The sequence below is a fragment of the Phoxinus phoxinus genome (assembly GCF_949152265.1).
Source record: "Phoxinus phoxinus genome assembly, chromosome: 3".
NCBI lineage: Eukaryota > Metazoa > Chordata > Actinopteri > Cypriniformes > Leuciscidae > Phoxinus > Phoxinus phoxinus.
Genome location: NC_136878.1, coordinates 11,888,545 through 11,910,008, shown reverse-complemented (window position 1 = coordinate 11,910,008; position 21,464 = coordinate 11,888,545). Strand labels below are relative to the sequence as shown.

General features: G+C 38.4%; 1 protein-coding gene across 15 annotated transcripts in view; it reads right to left on the bottom strand.

The window, feature by feature from the left end:
* Positions 1-516: 516 nt before the first annotated feature.
* Positions 517-21,464, bottom strand: part of sgsm1a (small G protein signaling modulator 1a) — a 40,339-nt gene continuing 19,391 nt past the window's right edge. Inside the window, exons 4-28 of one of the 15 annotated variants that reach the window (XM_079607725.1) lie at positions 15,357-15,519; positions 14,898-15,050; positions 14,706-14,773; positions 13,433-13,578; positions 11,780-11,917; positions 11,424-11,548; positions 10,963-11,030; positions 10,118-10,281; positions 9,707-9,836; positions 9,301-9,465; positions 8,696-8,822; positions 8,433-8,497; positions 8,165-8,310; positions 7,640-7,768; positions 6,555-6,737; positions 6,328-6,399; positions 5,847-6,135; positions 5,503-5,774; positions 4,702-5,358; positions 4,494-4,618; positions 3,192-3,274; positions 2,955-3,064; positions 2,753-2,849; positions 2,130-2,297; positions 1,096-1,299 (exon numbers count right to left, since the gene is read on the bottom strand). In XM_079607725.1, coding sequence (XP_079463851.1) covers positions 1,190-1,299; positions 2,130-2,297; positions 2,753-2,849; positions 2,955-3,064; positions 3,192-3,274; positions 4,494-4,618; positions 4,702-5,358; positions 5,503-5,774; positions 5,847-6,135; positions 6,328-6,399; positions 6,555-6,737; positions 7,640-7,768; positions 8,165-8,310; positions 8,433-8,497; positions 8,696-8,822; positions 9,301-9,465; positions 9,707-9,836; positions 10,118-10,281; positions 10,963-11,030; positions 11,424-11,548; positions 11,780-11,917; positions 13,433-13,578; positions 14,706-14,773; positions 14,898-15,050; positions 15,357-15,519 — 3,953 coding nt within the window. In that variant the 3' untranslated portion in view covers positions 1,096-1,189. Of the gene's footprint in view, positions 990-1,095; positions 1,300-2,129; positions 2,298-2,752; positions 2,850-2,954; positions 3,065-3,191; positions 3,275-4,493; positions 4,619-4,701; positions 6,136-6,327; positions 6,400-6,554; positions 6,738-7,639; positions 7,769-8,164; positions 8,311-8,432; positions 8,498-8,695; positions 8,823-9,300; positions 9,466-9,706; positions 9,837-10,117; positions 10,282-10,962; positions 11,031-11,423; positions 11,549-11,779; positions 11,918-13,432; positions 13,579-14,705; positions 14,774-14,888; positions 15,051-15,356; positions 15,520-21,464 lie in introns of those variants that run through there. The other 14 variants (XM_079607722.1, XM_079607723.1, XM_079607721.1 and 11 more) reach the window with 14 other exon arrangements.

Genomic DNA, 21,464 nt, shown 5'->3' with positions numbered 1-21,464 from the left:
TAATTCAGAGAGAACCCAAACCTTTGAACGATAGTTTGTGTGCATCCGCTCGGTCACTTTCGTATGCGCAAAGGAAGTGAATGGATCACGGCATCTAGTGTGACCGCCTCTTAGCAGTAAAATGCACCCGACCTGAACTTCTATTGCTCCGTTTCAAAACCTAGTGAGCTGCCTACATAGGCAGCATTTTAAGGCATCATAGGCACATCTCTGAAACATTATGCTGCCTTCTATGATACGTTCTTTTGGTCAAATTCTAAGGCAGCATCGCATGCATGGAGAAGGCAATCCCACAATGCACTGCAACAATACAGTAAAAAGAAAACGGTGGACAATACATGTGGTCAATTATAAATACTTATTTTCACTTAAAAGTATCAATAAAAAGTCAAATTTGATTAAAACTTACTATTTTACCCAGTGTTTTTGTGCGCTATGTGTTGTTAGCTTAGCAACAAAAAACACCAAATTCTATTGGAATCAAGTCACTTATTATGAGATTCAATTTCAGTTTATGTAGGCAGTAGACAGCAAGGCAGCACACTAGGTTGTGGAATAGAGCTCACGAGTCACCAGTGACTGGTAATCCTGTCTGCATTGTAGACATGGGGAAAAAAATCCATGTCATACAGTGAATGACCACTCATTAGCAGCATCTACTTATGAAATTTGATGTACTATGAGGTTCAGTAAAACCTGATTAAAGAGCCAGATGACTCCCAATTAAAAAAATTGCACACTGACTGATTTCAGGTAGATCAAGATGTTTGGCATTAGAAATGTTATGCTACCTATAAACTTGAAGCTCATTAAGCTTTGGCCAAATGTTCCCTGTTGTTTAGTAGCAAGGGCTGATCCCACATTGTGAACATGAGATGGTTTCCACGAGAGGTTTCAGAATTACTTGTTCTCTATAAGCGTCTGCACTTTGCACACCAGGTCTCTAGCTAGAGTCAGAATCTGCTTGATATTGTGGTGCTCAGCCATTTCTGAAAAAAAGAGAAAGAAACAACATTTAGGGATATGAGTGTGCAATAATTCAAATTATTTTATAACATCTATATTATTCAGTTTGTTACATGTGCATGTAGCCTGACCGGTTACTCTTTTCTTTTGTAATGATGTGCCTGCCCTCTAGGGGTCAGAAATGTTTGTTACCTGTGCCTGTGTGTTATTATGAGCAGAGTCCCTACACCAGCATGGATATAAGGAGCCTTGTTGCTACATCTGAGCGGCGGGATATCTGCGTCGGTCCAGTTGCGCTCCCCTTCGTCTTTTTCCTTTTTCCTAATTCATTTTCTCCCACATTTTACGTTATGATTATTCACCTTGTATAAATTCCCCTAATGGGCTGAACCTTTTGGGTTGACCCTATTTTATCTTATGGCTGTGACCCTAACACAGTTCCCTATTCAACTGAATAATATAGATGTCATAAAATAATAAAACAAATAACCATTATGCATTTTCTCCAATTGTGGGTATATCCTAAAGTAAAACAAAATATAAATATAAATGTAAATAAATTACTTTATAATTGAGAAATAAATATTAGATTTAGAAAACCATTTATTTTATTTTAATTATCAAAAATGTAGTTACATGTAACAATAGATTCATACATCATTTTGAATTCAAATGAAAATAAAGAAAGCCAACTTGTACATTTTTAACAAAATGCAAATTAAATGTGGCATTTAAAATGATTGATCAATTTATCATATGATTTCTACATTTATCTACAATTTAACATGAATACATTTGTTTAAAATTCATTTAAATGCCAATTTACTTGTCAATTTTCACCTTTTCACAATATTCTAATTTTGAATTTGGGGTTTTCATAAGCTGTAAACCATAATCATCAAAATTATAACAAATAAAGGCTTGAAATATCTAACTTTGCATGTAATGAGTCTATATAATATTATAGTTTCACCTTTTAAGTTGAATTACTAAAATGAACTTTTGCAGGATATTCAAATTATTCGAGTTTCACCTGTACACGTGTGTGTGTGTGTGTGTGTGTGTGTGTGTGTGTGTGTGTGTGTGTGTGTGTGTGTATATATATATATATATATATATATATACACTGTATATGTATATATAAATAATGAATACATATTTACCATTGAAAAACTTGATGATGTCTGTGAAGTCCATATTGTTCTCTAGGATGATGTCTCTGTAGATCTCCACCAATGCAAGAGCAATGAAGAGCACAAAATGGCTGGAGGAAACACACTTTGCAGCCCAGATGGCCTCCCAAACAGCAAACACATCATCATACACCAACTCTGAGGATTTGAAATACATGTGTTATGCAGTACCTGTAGTATTTAATAGCATATTAAATACATATTATTAATGTTTCAGTTTAACTTAAACAGTCTCCATGGACAGCAGGGGGAGCTGTCATTTCTGAATTGGTTTGAAGCTTAGCCCTGGGCAGAATCTCATATTCTAGTTTTTAATATAACTGGGCTTTAATACAATTAAACGTTTCTTATATAAGGCACATGGTAATGTGAGTAGAGCCTTGTGCTTAGTAATTTAAAACATATTACATTAATACTAGGCTGAGTCACAGTCAACAAGATGGCATTGCAATTGCTAATTAGGAGCAAAAAATGGCTTCATCTCACTGCAGATGAGAACTAATAAGAAGAGATTTCGACTTTTACTTTTATATTCATTGTATGCAAGTTTTCAAAGACGTTTATTTTCTCTTTTATGTGAAAGACATCATTACCTCTTTTGAAGTCGAGAAGAAACCAGCGATAGCAGAAGTAGAAGTGGGTGTAATCTCCATTCTGATGCATTAGCTCAAACAGCTCTGCGTCTAGTATCTATTTACACACAGTGAGGAAAAGAGCAAAGAAATTTACAATAAAAACATTTTACATTTAAAAGGCATGTTGTTGAACAAACGGGTCTATAAGCAGACGTTTGACCTGGATCAGAGATCTCATGTTGGCAAAGTGAGTGTCCATCGCACCTCCATGAGGAAAATTTTGATTCATCCTTTTCATTAGTTCGGTGAAACAACTGAAAGCCATGGCCTCTGGAAGATTCAGAGAAAACGGATATGAGAAAAGCTAAACGCTTGTTAATCATTTGTTCTTTTTAACCAGACATGAACTCAAAAACACATAGATAACGAGGAGCAGGTTTCACAAAGACAGACTCACCATCATCTAGAATAACTAGCAAGGGAGCGAGCAGGTCACACATGCCCTGGACATATCCGATTTCAAGGTGCTGCCAGATATAACTGCAGAAACAGTCAATACAGGGATATTTGAGCTACATCACAACACCAGATGTTCTGAGTGCTTTGCCATGCAGTTGCTGAGGTCTTTTGGGTGGTTACTAGGGTGTTCCTAGATGGTTTCTAGGGTCTTCTGGGTGGCTGCTTACTGGCCAAAGTCAAACAGCCCATCTTCAAGTGTCTATAATACTCTGGCCCCTAGATCTGACTTAATGTAAGTCTGTCTGTGTTTTTACATGGCATGTTTTACCATCTGCCAAGTGAAAACCGTCCGATTACAAAAAAATTAAAAATGCTGATGTAAAAATCTGGCCAATACGATAAACTAAAATTGTATTCTTTTTCAGAAGTCCTATTTTTTCTACATTAAAAATATGTGAACTACAAGTGAACTTTATGATATACAGTACGAAAATGGATATTAATTTTGAGAAATAATAAGAATTACATTTTTAATTATTAATGTTTTTAAAGATTAACCTATTTTGAGCATTAGGTGACTTGCAAAGGTAATCTAATTTTTTTTAAATAGTGGAAATTAGCATGTACAATTAAATATGCACCATCGGACAATATATAGTACCTGTACACTAACCTTCAAGATCGAGGTCAGTAAGATTTTTTGTTTTTGAAAAAAATATATACTTTTATTCAACAAGGATGCATTAAATTGATAAATTTTGTACATTTTATTCTTTTGAACTTTCTATTAATAAAAGAATCATGAAAAAAATGATCAGCAAATCAGTAATATTACGTCCGTTTCACACATGATCCGTTTGTAGTACATATGCAGTCTGTATGCGGTACATATTGTTTTCAGTGCCCGTGTTAACAGGTTAGACTAGAGCATTCACACTGCACACAAATGCAGTCTGGCAAGAATCACAAGAATAAAATTACATCTTAAAATATGTTTAAAACAGTCATTTTAAATTGAAATATTTCACAATATTACTATTATTTTTCAAATCAAATCCCTGGTGAGTAAGAAGAGACATCTTTCAAAAGCATTAAAAACTCTTACTGTCCCCAAACTTTTGAACAGTAGCATATTCTATATTGAATATTGATCAACAACTTAAATATTGGCCAATAACTATTACTGTACGGATATATTGTGCATCACTTCTTAGAAAAGTAATAGCAGACACATGATTTGAGGTATCATTCATGTCCAGAGCACAAGCAGTGAAGGCCAATGAAGGAATGCTTTTGTTACCTGCACATGATGTTGCGCAGTTTCTCCAAGTTAGCAGGTGTGAAGAACCAGTAATTTCGGTCACAGCGCTGAACGTCTTTATCTATGCGATGCAGATTTAAAGTGTACATGTCCAAAAGCTCTTGCTGCAATTACAAAGGTGAACTGATTTAGATCATGAGTGTCTCAATTCACCTTATAAGATATAAAAACTCTAAAACATGCTTACAGAATAAGTGGTCCCTATAGAAGACACTGGAGAGGCAGCTTCATTCTTCTCAGTGTTCACAGCCAGTGAATCAAGCTGTGGGCAGAGACTCTCCATCTCTGGCTCTTCAGAGTCCTTTCCTTCAGAGCTGGGCTTTCCATGAGCTTGCTCTAGCCTGAGCTCCAATACAGGTACAGATGCCGGCTCACTTATCTTGCTTTTGGGTGAACTCTTCCTTTCCCAAACCAATGACACTTTAGTTATAGGAATTTCTTCCATTTCAATTGCAGAGGGAGACTCGTCTGACTCTGTTTCATCTTGGGCCTCGCTCATCTTTCTTGTGCTAAAAGCTTCATGCACCAACGGCACCACCATCTCTTCAACTACTGGAGCATTCCTCTGCATTTCTTTATGCATGGTCTTCTTTGTGACAACCTTCCCTTCTGTTTGCTCTGCACCAATGGTTATTGGGAGATCCGAAGCTGCTTTCCTCTTTCCTGTGGTTTCAGCTTCATTGGGTAAATCATCGGTCTTCATTGTCTTTTTTTCGTTCTCATTATCTGATCTCAACACTCTTTGTGTGGCACTTACATTGTTGGTGTCATCCATCCATGTCTCAGAGTCTTTATCTTTGCTTGTTTCATTGGTTTTCACTGTTTCTTTCTCTGTACCATTGTCCTTTGAAAGAGACACCACCATGTCAGCTACAACCGTCTGCTCAAGTGCATCTGATACCTTATGATCTTTTGTTACCAAAGGTTCCTTTCGAATGACTCTAATATCTTTAATTCCCACTTGGGACTTTTCAATGTCCACTCTTACCTGATTCTCGTTCATCTTTGGCTCTGGAGGAGTCGATTGCATGACCTCTGTTGCTTTGGGAATATCTGACTCAGCTCGCAGTGTCAGCGCTTCATTTTCCGATGTCAAAGTTTTCTCTGGAGATTCACCCACTTCCATTTTGGTCATGTGGCTGTGAGCAGTTTCAGAAGTCTCAAAGGCATCTCGAGCTGTTTTTAACCCCTCTGTCTTAACCTCTGCCCTTTCATCAGAGCTCTCCGTGGCCTTCTTGCTTCCCTCTGATATTGTCACCACTGCACCCAAAGACACTCTGTTAACCTCAATTTTATTATCTTCACACTGTTTCTCCACCTCTTTGGTCTCACCTTCCTCCGTCAGCTTTCCTTCCTCTCCAGATGAATCCGCAACTCTTTCCTTTGATACTACTAGCTGTGGTTGGGCTTTGAGGTTTGGCTCATGTATCCCACTGTCCTCTGTACTCAAGGAGTCCGACTGACCAGAAGTAACAGAGAAATTTCTGGAAGAGGGGTGACCAGAGTCGGGAGAACTGGTGCCAATTTGTGGTGTTCCATTTGAGATTTTGGAAAGGTGTTTGATGTCGTCACTCTTGAGCTCAGACTCAATCTGGTCGACCTCTTCAATGGATTCAAACACCTGGAAAAACAAACCAAAGGGAAGTAGGCTACTCCGGAGAAAGGGGTTTTGGGAAGTGAAGAACTACCAGGAAAGAGTGTGAGGGTGAGGAAGATCAGTCAAGTCAGGCACTATTTGTACTCAAATTTTTTAGGAAAATGTCAATTTATTCAACTTTTCATGGACTGGCAGCAACATTAGTCTGAGGTTTACCTGAGTGCTACTGCTGGAGTCACTCTGCAGCCTGGAATCTCTTTGCCTGCCTGAACTACAGCTCTGCGAGGACTGAAAGACAAACACAACACATCCTTAAGTAAATATTGCATCAAATCAAAAGCAAACCTTTCAGTGTGGTCTTCAAAAAGTCTTCAATGCCTGCCAAAGAAGCATTTAGGTTTCAGAAAGTTGCTTTAAAAAGCGCTTTATGGATCTGCACTCACCTCATTGCTGATGGTGGAGTCACGGTGCATAATTCTCTGCGTGGTGCTGTCCATACTCGTCCCAGATGAACACTTGGCTAATGCCACTGCATGCTGTTCTTTCTCTCTCTGCCTAACAATGGCCTCACACCCCAGCCATTCGCTCATGTTCTGTTCGTAGCACGCTCGCATCTGCTCATCCACCTGCAGAGTTCAGAGTTTCAAAGATGGCAAATATGAGTGTGGCGAGCAGGACGGGGCAGATATACGAGACCGGTGCGTCGAGCAGGGGTCGCTCATCAGTAATCACGTCACCAGCCTCGCGCCATTCTCTCACGGCCCTCGGCCTCTTCCTGCTCGCCACAATGAGATGATCTTAAAACGAAAGCCCCTCGATAACAATGGAACAAGTGCTTTAATTCACAAACCATCTGAAATCCAATTAACCTACGTTTGGAAAGAAGCAGACTAAAAAAATGAAATGCTTGTCACTTTTGTCAGAGGAAAAGCAACTGGGGGATGCCATGTTTCCAAGGACATTCACTGGAAATATTACAGAGAACAAAGACTAAATTTGCATTTGCATTAACATAATTTTAGCAAAAGTTTGCTGCCAAAAAAAGGTCCACCAATAGCATAGTGATGCACAAAGCACCAATCCGTCTTCCCTCTCAGCATGTAAATGAAGCTTTGTCTTCAATGTAAATTGAGGATAACAATGAAAATGATAGCCTTCTGTTCCCACATCTTCGATATTCTTTCAAATAAGAACAGCCAAATGTTAAGGAGAAAAGAGTGTTTGAAATCCCTGAATTCAGGAAGGTCCTTGATTGCCTGCTGCCGCTCCTACGCTATAAGTGATAACATATCACTCCAGTGATACCATTTACATATTACTGAGATCGGAAGGAATTGTCTCTATGATAAATAATCTATTTTTAGGGACGGAGCATATTTAAATGTATATATATATTGGAGTGGAAGTTGGATTGGAGATTCTAATTCCTTACAGCAGAGTAAATCTCGCAGAGCAATGATAAGTGTGACAGCACCTAAAAAACTTTTTGGGAGGACACTTTTAACCAAAAAACAAAACAAACACCAACCTCTTTTCTCTCGGTCTCAGACATCCCAAATTGGTAATGACCCAGGAGGAAGGGCCAGACCTCCTTGCGCAAAGAGGGCTCAACTCCACCAAAATAAACTAGCCGCAATAACTCCTTTTCTTCATAGGCCTGCAAGAGAGCAGGTACACACTGAAAGCAGGTAAACTGACTTCCAAGAAAAAATAAAAAAGATATTTGAATGCGTTATTATTTAAAATGTGTCTATTATTTTACTATGTTACCAGTCAAATCAACATCCATTGGTTTACCTGTTTAGAGTATAACATAGTCTGCCAGTATAAGCACACTAATGATCACAGCCACAAGGGTACTTCTGTATGGATTTAACATTGATTTTCACCCTTTAGTGCCACCACTCTGGCACTCAGCATTAGTCATCCAAACATATTGTTTGTGTGATAAGAATGAGAGAACTGCGATTAGGGACAAATGAATATTAATGAGTGTCTGGCAAAGACGCTCATTTAAATGTGGCTGCTTTGGACTGTGTATGTGTGCACTTACGCTGCAGTCTTGAAGAAACTTCTGCCACACTTCTGTCGTGAGGCCACCATACGCATCACCAGGCACATCTGGTTCCACAATAGTGTGATTAACAAGGCCAGACAGGTGAGTGCGTACTGTGGACAGGTGGCGGCAGTACGCCAACCCTGAGAGAGCAAAATATGTGTGTGGTTGAATAAATAAGAGACATTTGAGCATGTAAAGGTCACGTTTGATGAAAAAAGATGGTGTTGTGAGACTATAAAATGGATGAGTAATGAATACGAACATCCGTAGAAAGCCCGGGAGATGATTTGGTTCTTCATATTGTCACATAGCAACTTCAGGGGTGCCCTGCGGATGAGATTATGGTATTTCCTTAAACATATTTTTAACATTTTATAATTTACATATGTTATTATTAACTTTTATTATTTGATTTATTTTAAAGTTTTCCTTTAGTACAGAGTATTTACGGGTTTTACAAATAAACAAGGTATGCAAAGAGTGGTACTTCTACTTCTATAACAGTATTATGTTCTGTCATTGTACCTTTCATGGTTGCATCCATTGGGAGGTGCTCCATCAGAGAAACTACTCTGTGAGCAGGAAGAGCAAGATGATTTCCTTGGTGTTGGGTGCCACATGTTTGCTCCGTGATCGATCAATTCCGGAGCCGCTACCACACAAACACACACAGAGAAATCTGATTATGCATTGAACATCTGGTTACAAAAAGGTGCTTAAGCAAGCAGAGCAACAAGAACCCACAATTACACCCAACCTTAAAAAAAAAGAAAAGATATAATACCAGTCTGCATGGATTTAACAAAATAATAATGGCTGCTGTGACACTCAAAATTAACAGCATCATATTGCGGGTCAGAATTAAAAGCCACTATTACGATTACAAACACTTATGATCATTATATAGTATACATACATTTCACGGCTCCCTGAAAACACAACCATTAGCCCACAATTAACCAAGGGTCAAGAAATTTCACAGGAAAATTACTCCTGAACAAAACAGAAGACTCACACTGGCGACTACGTGATTGCTTGCAGACACAGAGGCCATAAAAGCAATAAATCAGAAAGTTGGCGCATCAGACAGATACATGAACACATAAATGAGACGTGACAGGGAGAATTACAGCTGGGCTCAGGGGAGGATGGGGGCTCTCCCGGGCAGCTGCAGTGGCGCATTGGCATCACCAGGGTCTGGCGTTTAGGAGGCCATAGCCCCCTCGAGTTCAGGGACAGAGATCGGGCCAGGAAGACAGTACCCAGGGAGAGATGGGAGGTGTGGGTAAAAGTCACTGTAATGAGTCAAAACAGCTCAGTAAAACCAAAAGAATGTTTATGATGGATGGTACACATAAACAGACAAAAAACAAACAAACAAAAAAACAGAAGTGACATAAAATACCTTGATAGATACGAGAGGGACTTTTTTTCTATTATCCCTTTCTAAAAGCTGACATCTATAATAGCTGTACCATGATGGGAAAACATTAATTGTCTCAAGAGCTTGTCTGATACTATTACTCAGTCTCTTACCAAATTCTGATTGTCTGTTTGGGAAAATAATGCGGAAGACATAGTCTGTTGCTTCTTCCTCTTCTTTGTCTGAGACAGAGCCTGAGGATCCCTGTGGACATCTATTTTTTAGCTTAGGAAATACTTTACCCTGAAAAAGAAAATTGAAGCATCAGGATACAATGACCAGACAAGCAAAGCACAGCCTCAAACTTATTTAGGGGCAAGAATTGTAGAATTATTTACCCCGTTCATAATTTATTCGTAGCACACAAAAAAAACTGTAATTGACAGATTAATCAATCAAGACATACAAATTACAGCACAGCCATAGATTGTAATTGATCTAAATAATAAGCGTCTTGAATCTGTAGCTCAAACAGTGAACAGTCTTTTCAATTACATTACATATTCTACAGATCAATTTCTTACCTTTCCTCTCTGGGACCAAAGTGGTGGGTCTAACTGGCCGTGAGGCAGGAGACCATTTTCCAGACAGGAAAGGAACTGAAGGAGGTGACCACCACGGGGAAAACGAATCGGAGGCCTTTGAATCCCATCCTGACTTACCAGAACCACTGTTCCACCACAGTCCACTGCAGACAAAAATACATACACAATGGAATTATTATTATTAAATAATGTGATCCATATATGTTCATTGACTATTAAATTAGTTTCTTGACATCACATATTACTAGGTTAGATACTTAATGTTTTGTACATATGTACAGTTAAAAGAGGAAATGTTTTGAGTAGTACAGAGGAGCTAGCTAAGATCATTCTAATAGATCTAAGATCTAAACCGTTTTGATAATCTTAATATTGAAGCCTTGACACAGCCTGTACATTAAGGAATTATTCATTGCCATTATTAGCAGAATTACATTGCTTCATAATCGTACAGCCTCACTTTAAATTCTCATCTCTCTCTAGAAGCAATTATGTTCTGATTGATTGTACTCGCTCTATTCGGTTCACTGATCTTGTGCATGGATGAATATGAAAAGGGCAAGTACAATTGAGGATATTGGCTCAAAATTTGAGTATACCCAAGTGGATTTACTTCATCAAAAGAGACTAGATAGTGATTACTTTTAGATATGCTTTTAACCTTTAGCAACTCTGTAGAATTTACAACTTACATTAAGGTCATATTATTTGTGTATGACTTATTTATACTGATCTGTCAGAATTATGGACAAATAAGAAATTACAGGATGTGTGTAATTTGGGTTCCAGTTGACTGTTTCTCAAACTGGCACAATTTCACCTACCCTGCTGATGACAGTGCAAGTACACAATCTCCTCCAGGCGGATTGTCATGGCGTAGTCCCAGTAAACACTGCAGGAAAACAGGTTAGACTAAGTGGCTTATGACCAACATAATAGAAACCAATAAGGAATAGAAATGCTGCAGTTTAAATAAACATTTTGAAACATTCACAAGACCTTAAAGCTTCTCGTTTGTTGCCACCAGATTTATAAACGATTCTCATTTGAAATTCAGGAAGATTCAAAACAAAATGGGGAAATTAACAATCCTGTAATATTACATCTTATCATATCCAATGATAACTCCAATTCAAAGAGATAATTCAAAATACTACATAATATAATTCAAAATTCAACCATATTGTCATTGGTTTAGACATCTTTTTAATAAATATGAACCAACCTTCTTTCCCTTTTAAAAAGGGTTTATTCTGTTTATCTTATAAACTGAACAGAGTCCCACCTCTTCTCATAGTCAAGATCCCCCACGGAGCCGTTCATTAGCTGATTTGGCGTCCATTTCAGAGTCATGCAGTAAGCCGTCTGGTGCAGAGAGAGGTATCCTGGGATTGCTTCCATATCATCCCTCTGAAATTACCATAACAGAAGCCCACGTTACAAAGCAAACCTTTAATCAATAATACTGTACATTCTGCTCATACTGGTTTCGGCGACTAGTTTTCTTTTTGCACTTTTTATTTATTATCTATTTAATCACCATAAAAAAAGTAATTTAAATGTTTAGATAAAATAGTCAATATGCAGAAAGAAACCCCTAAAGATCTCTGATAATCCATAGCTGTGTCATGTATTATTTACCGGCTGCACCAGTACGTTGTTCTTGCCGAACAGGAGGGTCGCTCTGGAATTCTGATGAAGAGACTCTACGTAGTCTCTGGCAGAGGGGGAGGGAGATGCCCTTTCATCCATACTACTACTGGAGTGCCTTTTCTGAATCTGAACACACACACACGCAAAATATTACATCAGCAACCTAGCAAACAAAGTGTTATAGTAACTATTCATCTTGTTTTCCTAATATTATGCCTCTACATCTATCTGTTCAAGGTGGAAAAATGTTCGCCCGCAGGCGAGTCATTAGATAAATACTTATGGCTCCTCTTTCATATATCAAAAAGCCACTCCGCAGCAAAAACCGGGCTTTTACAGCTCTCTAGCAGATATTTGTTATACATCAGAAAACAAGCCTGAAGTGTATGTACTCAGATCTATCGGAGACGAAAAACAAGCACTGTGTGTCCTGCTGTTGTGTGGGTGTTGGCTATGGCCAGAGAGGGTGATCAGTCAGGAATCTGACGGCTGGGTTGGTAATGGAGCTGGGTAATGATGTGAAGCATGTCTCTTGAGTAGAGGTTCATATTCTCCTCAGAAACAGCATTCACACTCAAATACACCGACCACAGCATGACTTTTATGGACCACAGCCCTCTTCACAGGTGTTTGATGGAGAAACCGCACTGATTTCAAAGGCTAAATCATCACTGAACACGAGCAAATCCACAAACTAAACTGGCTTGCTCTGAAATTATTAGTATATTTTGATTTTGCTTTATCATAAAAAATGTGATTAGATATAGAATTACCCTTACCAACACAGACAAACAATTGTAAACAATTAAACAAAATATCATTCATATTTAATTGAGTACGAGTCCAACATTCTAAAGCTCAATTGTCGTAGATTCAAAACTGCTAACCAACATACACAGTGTTGAAAGTACTGCAGCATAATACTGAAAAACAAGCCTTATTGGTTGTCACTATGTATTATGACTTTAATGTGACATGCAATTGACTGACTATAAACTGCTCTTGACTCCTGACATTTTCTTGAGGCACGGTTTAAAACGTCAAGTGAATTTTAAATGGCCTGAACGGCATGTTCATCTTGTTCAAATGCACAAGAGCATTAAAGGGTACGTTTACCCACAAATTTGAATTCTGTCATTAATTACTCACCCTCATGTCGTTCCAAACCCGTAAGTGGTAATAACGTTGCTGTCTATGGGGGGTCAGAAAGCTCTCGGATTTCATCAAAAATATCTTAATTTGTGTTCCGGACATAAACGAAGGTCTTACTTTATTAATGACAGAAATTTCCTTTTTTGAGTGAACTAACCCTTTAACTCTTGCATATTTGTATAAGTGCAAGCAGACAGAACAGATCAATATTTGTATAAGTTATAAGATTAGCTTTAATTCTTGACCCTTTTTAAGAACATACCATTTTAAATATTCCAGCATTTATGAATTCTTGGTGTACAGCACCATAACCCAGAACACTAAAATCAATTTATCATCCTGCACATAATAATTTTAAAGGTGAAGAGTGTAAGAGTGTTCTGCACCAATTTTAGTATCAAACAGAACTGCACAAATACTTAGTCATCTCGTTAAAGAATTTGAACACACAAAAATTCCACACAACTCATTTAGTCACAGGTTACTCACGCAGAGGGCAGGTCTCTTTGTAGGAGAGTCTTGTCGACAGTGGCCACTGTGAATACGATGCCTTTGCACCAACTCATCAGCTGAAGGATCCGTCCAGAAATGATCTGCTGTCTTCATTTTTGTGTACTCTAATGCACAGGGGCCCACTAAAGAAGAAATAAAGTTGAAAACAGATTATCTGCACAATGCCAACAACATAAAGGAAAGAAAAAGACAAAATATCTCTGTTCCAAAACCTAGTGAAGTGCCACCCTAAATAGGAAGCTGATTTGAAAAGTTCCACATACTGTAGGCAGCAACTCCATGTGCTACTCAATTAGCACTCTGCATGGGAAACTCAAAACTGACTCCAATAGAAATCAACGTTATACTGTTGTAGCTCAAACAAATATTGTGTAAATTAATAAACTTAACTAGAGGATAATACATTCAAATTAGATGACTTTATAAACTTTTTTCTACTATACTTTTCAGCATGAAATATTTCTCTCGTCCACCAGCTTCTTGGATTTATGTTTTCCATTGAGCTTGTGAAAAAAATGAGCCGATTACCGACCTCACTAGGATTTAAAACAGAGTAAATGACATTATGTCACCAGAGGACCTGTGACCTTAAAGTGCCCCTATTATGCTTTTTCTAATATTACATTTATTGGTGTGTAGTATAGCTGTTTGTGAATGTTAAAGTTTCAAAGATCAATGTGCATGATAAATTGAGTTATTGTCTCCCAAAAGAAATAACAGATTCTGAACTGCTAAAACGAGTCATCAGTAATTCCAGTCTTATTTACTTGCATGAATCAATGCAGGTTTGTAACTAATTTGCATAATGCCAGCATGTGGTCTTTTTTGGCTGTCTGCAAACTGTTTTCTGCACAGGAAAGCAAATCCACTTTGCATGCACTTACGTTAAAACCAATGCCATTGTTACGGTTTGTATCACTGTATGTACAAGTGTTGAGAAAGCATCTGGAGCTGAAATTCAGACACGTTAATGGAAGATTAATTTCTGACACATGCGGTAAATGGTGGATCAATCACAACAGACTGGGCCATCTGACCAATCAGAGCAGAGTACTCTTGGAAAGGAAAGGTTTAGAGAGACCGAATACTAGAAAAGAGGTGATGCTGCAATGTATATTATGAGAAAATTGAAGTGTTTTTTATCTTGGAAGCATGTAAACCTATTGTAGTAGACCTCCAAAAAAGGAACCTTTTTAATAGCATAATATGGGCACTTTAAGAATAAGAAAGATTTTGAAAGCCGGTCTACCTAACAAAGAAGCGAGGATAGGGCCATCCACCGGGTCCATTAGGATAGCCTCTTTCTCATAAAACTTACTGAAACAACATTAAAAGCAACTTTAATTGAACATAATGCAATGTGGTAAATTTGATTGTATCTGAAAGAAAACTGCCTGGTCAAGCTTGGTTTCTCTTAAGATCTCTATCCCACCTCTCTCACCTGCTGTTTTCCACCAGGTACAGCACGATCTTGTCCAGCACTTTCTCAATGAGTGCGGTGTGGATCCACACGTGTCTGACGGCCTGAGGCGAGAAGTTTGGGACCTTGGGCATCTTACGGGTGCTCTCGCTGTATGAGAGAGACTGACTTCGCCTGAAAAAAAACAGTCAAAGTCAGCAAAAGTCAAAATCAAATTATATGTAGATACTTGTGCTTTAAAAGGAGCTTTTGTTAACAAGGTGGTAACTATAGCATATCATACTCTTTTCAGGAATGATATTTACTGGTACTTTGCCTGTAGTGGACATATGTTGGTGATATCTATGCGATGCAGAAATCTAAAAACATGCTAAAGAAAGCAAATACATTGCAGGTTTTTAGGTTCCGTACACAATATATGTACTGTATATATTTTGAGTTGTGTGTTGTATTGGAGGAGATCACAAAGTCTGGTCTCACTTGCTCTCAAAGGCCATCTCCAGCTCCTGGGCTTTTCTGCAGAGCTCTTCAGCTGGAGGGAAGCTTTTGCCCACTTTGGTGAAGAGCGCAGCTATTTTGTTGCTTCGTAGGAAACCGGCAGCTCTCCGCTTCAACCCATGAAGCACACAGGCTTCAACAGCAGCTACACACACACGCACAGAGAGAGAAAATGGACAATAGCACATTAATGGATCATTTTCCATGAAGAAGAAAGAGTATGTTACCCCAATCCATGAAAGGCTTTTTGCGTATCTGAGCAACAAGAAAATAGGGGAATAATACTTTTGTGTACTCTTCAAATTATTTTTTTGAAAGAAATGAATACTTTTATTCAGCAAGGACGCATTACATTGATAAAAAGTGACAGTGAATACTTTTATAATGTTACAAAAGATTACCATTTCAAACTAATTCTGTTCTTATGTACTTTCTATTGAAAGAATCCCAAAAAAAAAAAAAAAAGTAGCACGGTTTCAACAAAGATATTATGCCTAGGCAGTTTCAACATTGATAATAAGAAGAAATGCTTCTTGAGCACCAAATCAGCATATTAGAATGATTTCTGAAGGATCATGCGACACTGAAGACTGGAGCAATGGTGCTAAAAAAAATCAGCTTTGCCATCACAGGAACAAATTACATTTGAAAATATATGAAATTAGAAAAAAATAAAAGCATGGTGAGCATAGGAGACTGCTTTCAAAGACATTTTTGAAACTTCTGAATGGTAGTGATAGTGAACATACAGTATTAGTAAATGATAATGTACAGTCAATTGGTAATTATCGCAGAACAATCCCTGAGACCCAGATGCGAAATGGAGGTTTATTTTGCGATAAAGACTGGCTGACTGTACATTATAGTCAGCCTATACTTCTACTTCCAAATAAATAAATAAAACGACAAAAATATCAAGTAATTATTTCATGTATGAAAAGCTATACCACAGAATGATTCTGACCAATCAAAACAGGAAAAACAGAAGGTTTTGTTATAGTTTGTGAAAACATGTAAATAGCCTATGTAATTGAAAATGTGAATATGTAATAAACTAAAACACCCAGACAGAGAGGGACAATGAGATGGAATACAAATATGTGGACAGAGATGCACAGACGAGACACTGCACTACGTGGCAGTGCCTGCGGAGCTGATACGGAGGCTCTCTCAGGACTAATCTTGTGGATCTGCACGGATGGGGTCGGGGGAAAGCCTGCGTAGCCATGGAAACCCTCGCTGACGGAGCACTTGTGCTCAGTGAGAACTGGGCATGGCTCAGAAACAACATCAGCTGTTTTATCTCTCTGCCTGTCCTTTTCTGTCGTTTCTTGTCTCCAATGTGTCACTTTTTGTTCTCTTTTATAGTTGTTCTCTGTGACCGTCTCGATATTTGGTCTTGCTCATCTGACTCCAGCACTTTATGACACTCCCCTGTTTATAATCTCTACAATCTCCTTCTCTGCCTGCATCAGAGTGCCACTTGTTTATCTCGTCCTCTTGCCCATTAATCGTCTCCTGGTATCTGGTGTGGCAGACTGAAATGCATGACAGATAAACGTGATAAAAACAGGTCTAAAGATCTCTTAACAAATCAGAAGGATGCACATCGATACAAACACAGTATAGCTGCTTTCATCTGATGCTGTATTCATCGCTTCTCTTTGACCACCCTAAATGGATTCATGCCGAAGAGAGAAGACAGATAAAACTGAGCAGGTGAAATGAATGAGCAGTGGACGCACGGACCATCAAACGGGTTCAAAGGTATCATATGCTGCTACAGACACACTATCTAAAGGCAGGATCTTCAGTTGAATCACAATAGCTGAATATTCAGTTTACTTCCCATCATGCCATTCAGAACTATATGACTGTTTCTAGTAAAATAATTTATTTAGATTCATTAATTTACCAAAAAGGACAAAAAGCTCCATTAAAGCCACAATACAATAGGTTTGTGTATGGAACTAACTAAAATGTAAAGTAACTCACTGAAAATCATCCCTTCAAATCTCTTATGTCTTGTAACTGACTGGCTGACTGCATCAAAAACTAATCATTCAAATGTTTGGGGTTGGTAAGATTTTTAATGTTTTTGAAATAAGTCTTATGCATCCTTGCTGAATAAAAGTATGAATTTTTTCAAATAAATATTCTATTTTACCGACCTCAAAGGAAATACAAGTGTAAATGATATTTTAAAATTAAGCACAGCCTTCAGGTGAATATCAACTCTTTCAAATGTATCTTATAAAGTTGTACAAGCTACTTATAAAAACAAAAAGAGCAAGCTGAAAAATCAGCTTTTTTATTTTGCGTTCCTCCCCATCATTGAAAGAAATATGGGTTTGGAAAGACATGGAAAGAGTGTGAGTGAATGACAGAATTGTCATTTTTAGCTGAACCATTCCTTTACGCTTGCTTTCATTTATTTTCTTCTTTGTTGGATTTTCTTTTACCTTATACAGAATGATGTGTGACTAAAGCTCACTCTAGATGCATGACGGCCTGGATGCAAAGAAGGCCTAAATTATTTTTATTACGACTGATTCTCAATTCAGTCGTTTTACAGTGAGAGTGAAATGACAAATCTGTATGCAAGGAAATGAAAGCAGCTTTATCCCAAAGTAAAATGAAAGGGAACATGAGAGAGAAAGAGAGAGAGAGATTGGACGAGGAAGAAAATGATTTCCAGTCAAATAAGTTTCCAAAGCAATATTCAAGCAACAATAAAGCAGCACGACTCATTCTGTGTCATAGGAAATGGCACAGGAAGCAGGCAGCCACCCCGACCCTGATCTCAAACGCTCATTAAAAATGTAATCATACCGCCTGCGCTAATGGTTTCTAATCACACTGTCACAGTGTGAACGGAGTGAAACCTGGATATCCCCTCCACTCACACTGACCAGCAATTTACACTGCAACATAATGATGTAAAAGCGTCTGAGTGACAAAGAGCATGCTTTTAAAGCCACACGTAGATTAGAGATCAAATTAAGAGATGTCTTACAGAATCAATGTGCACGTTTGATAATTGTATTCTATATCTGTGATGATGAGAAATGTCATGAATTTGATGATGTCATCAAATGTCATGAACAAAGTTGCGAATTTAACTTATGCGCAAAATTGAAATATCCGCATAAAACATTTGTGAATAAAGCACCGTTTTCACCAGGGACGGACTGACAATCTGTGCGTTCGGGAAAAGTCCAGAATGGCCGTCCAACCGAGGGCCGTCGGCACAAAAAAAAAAAATAGTCTAAAGCCCGGGACACACCAAGCCGACGATTGGACGTAGGCATTGTAGTAGGCTACCAGTGTTTCTCACAGGATTTTTGGATCACTGTGATGAGTGGTCCTCTGCCACTCTAGGGGGGTTCGGGGGCATGCTCCCCCGTAAGAAAATTTTGTGCTTTTTAATGTGAAATTCATCAATCTGGTGCAAATTAAACAAAGAAAATTTCAAAACTCTTTTAGTTACAGTGTCTGTCTACATTACTACTACAATAATAGTTATAATATTAATCCCATGATAGTAATAGCCATATAGCCTATTGTAAAACAAATGCACTGAAAAATAAAGGAAACTTTCATAATTAGTTTTGTACTAATTTCTATACTTGAAAGAGTATATTTCTATACTTCACATTAAAGATGTGATTGGGCTAGCCCAGTGTCAATCAAGAAAAGAACCAATGGGCCGCTGATCTACGTATTTCATCGGGTCTCAGAGAAAAAAAACTATTTACTACTACTATTTATCCCAAAAATGCCCCAAACCAGTCGTCTGTATGATAATCTGAAACAAGCACTGGTGAGCCGTTGTCCTGCTTCACTTCACAGATGCTGAGTGAAAGGAGAATTATAGAATGAAAGGATATTCATTTATATGACACTTTATTAATCAGGAGAACAGCTTGTTCAGCGCGTCATACGTCGTCCTTTCAGTTTCGGTTTTCAATCGATCAAGTTTTTTCACGTTCTCTCGATAAACCACCCCTTTCAATCCGATCGAAATAATTTGTAATAGAGCTGACACTTTGAGTTTTTAACGGGTTATGTTAAAGCCCTACTTGTTATGTTTTTATAAAATATCTATAGTGAATGCATTATCATATCACCGTATTATTTACCGCCATGCAACTGCGAGCCACAAATTAAAGCTTGGCGAGCCGCATGAGGCTCGCGAGCCGCGCAATGAATACTTGTTCCTGCTCGCTCAGCGCTCACGGCGCCCGCGCCCACTCGCGATATTATCTCGCCCACTTCTATGTCAAAATAAAAAATAATGACATTGGCAACATCGCTGTCTGTATCTGACAGGACAGTTAACATTGTAAGCTAACTTACCTCAGGCTTGCTTTCCGACGTGCGGTTCTTTGTTCGGCAGTGTGTCCAGTTCTCAGACTCGCGGTGTAAAAGACTTTGAAAACATTTCTGCCCTAACGTTACTCTGACTCGTATTGGCTGTCATGTTTCGGCATTCGGAATGATGATTGTTTTTTAAAGCTTATAGTTTTGTAAAGTTTATGGTAACTTTATAGGGGATAAATGCTGGCCTCGACCTCGAACACCCCCCCCCCCCCCCCCCCCCCCTCTCTCTAAAATATTTTCTCATCGGATCTGCACAAATCACGTAGGTGACCCTTTTAGGTTTTAAAACGGCGAATTTCGCCGAAAGGTGAGGAGTTTTCATGCCTGATATATGATCCCCTCCACTCACACTGACCAGCAATTTACACTGCAACATAATGATGTAAAAGCGTCTGAGTGACAAAGAGCATGCTTTTAAAGTAGATTAGAGATCAAATTAAGAGATGTCTTACAGAATCAATGTGCACGTTTGATAATTGTATTCTATATCTGTGATGATGAGAAATGTCATGAATTTGATGATGTCATCAAATGTCATGAACAAAGTTGCGAATTTAACTTATGCGCAAAATTGAAATATCCGCATAAAACATTTGTGAATAAAGCACCGTTTTCACCAGGGACGGACTGACAATCTGTGCGTTCGGGAAAAGTCCAGAATGGCCGTCCAACCGAGGGCCGTCGGCACAAAAAAAAAATAGTCTAAAGCCCAGGACACACCAAGCCGACGATTGGACGTTGGGCAACGTCGGACCGTTTTTGAGTGTCGGCCGACGTAGTTTTCCCGGTGTGTTCTGCACCGTTGACTCTAATCTGACGCCGTCTGTTTTTTTTAGGGCCGATTCGACTAGTTGAATCAGCGTCGGGCCGTTAATGAAATGAATATGAGATGAATATATCTGCAGAAATAGATAGTTTTCTCTTTTGCTTACATTATATTTGAATAGTTATAAGTTATAGTATATAGTAACTATATGTGTTATAGGCTAATTACAAGTTTGTGTAATTTGGGGTTTCTTTCAGTGACATTTCATTATTTGTATTTTATTTTCAATGCAGATGTAATGGCATTGTATATATTTTGTTTTTATTTGAAGGCGGAGGCTTCCTTAATAAACACAACCCCAAATATCATCATTGGTTTTGAGATATTACTTGCAGTGAATACCTTGTCTGATAGGCTACAGTGTTAGTATTGTGGCATAGTATCAGGACATCCTGGCTAGTGTCTGTCGCACACGGCTAGGGACGAATGGTCGGATGATGGGCCTATTAGGGAAAAAGTACAGGGCTGTTTTTTAGCACAAGACCGTCCCTGGTTTCCATCCAGTGAGCTGAATAGAAATTTTTTTTTCACTTCCTGGTAAACTGGCACTACATATCACTAAGAGAAATTGCTGGACTAGGAGAAGAATAATTTTGTATACAATACATTTCTTTACGCAGACGAAACTCAAAGTTATCTTGCTTTCGGAGGCAGATGTCTGCTGTTTGGGAACACAGTCGTGTAAGACCGTTCTGGGAGGAAATTTCAGAACAACCAAAACAGCATTTCAGATGCTGAGCAATGAGATCGGTCGGCTGGTTAGTCCAGTTAAGCCGCCCCATCCCAAAGTCACATGACTTTGATGCGCATCAAGGAATTTATTCGGTAAATGTGTTTCCATCATAGTTTATGCAATGTTTAATATCGGATAAAAAGTTTAT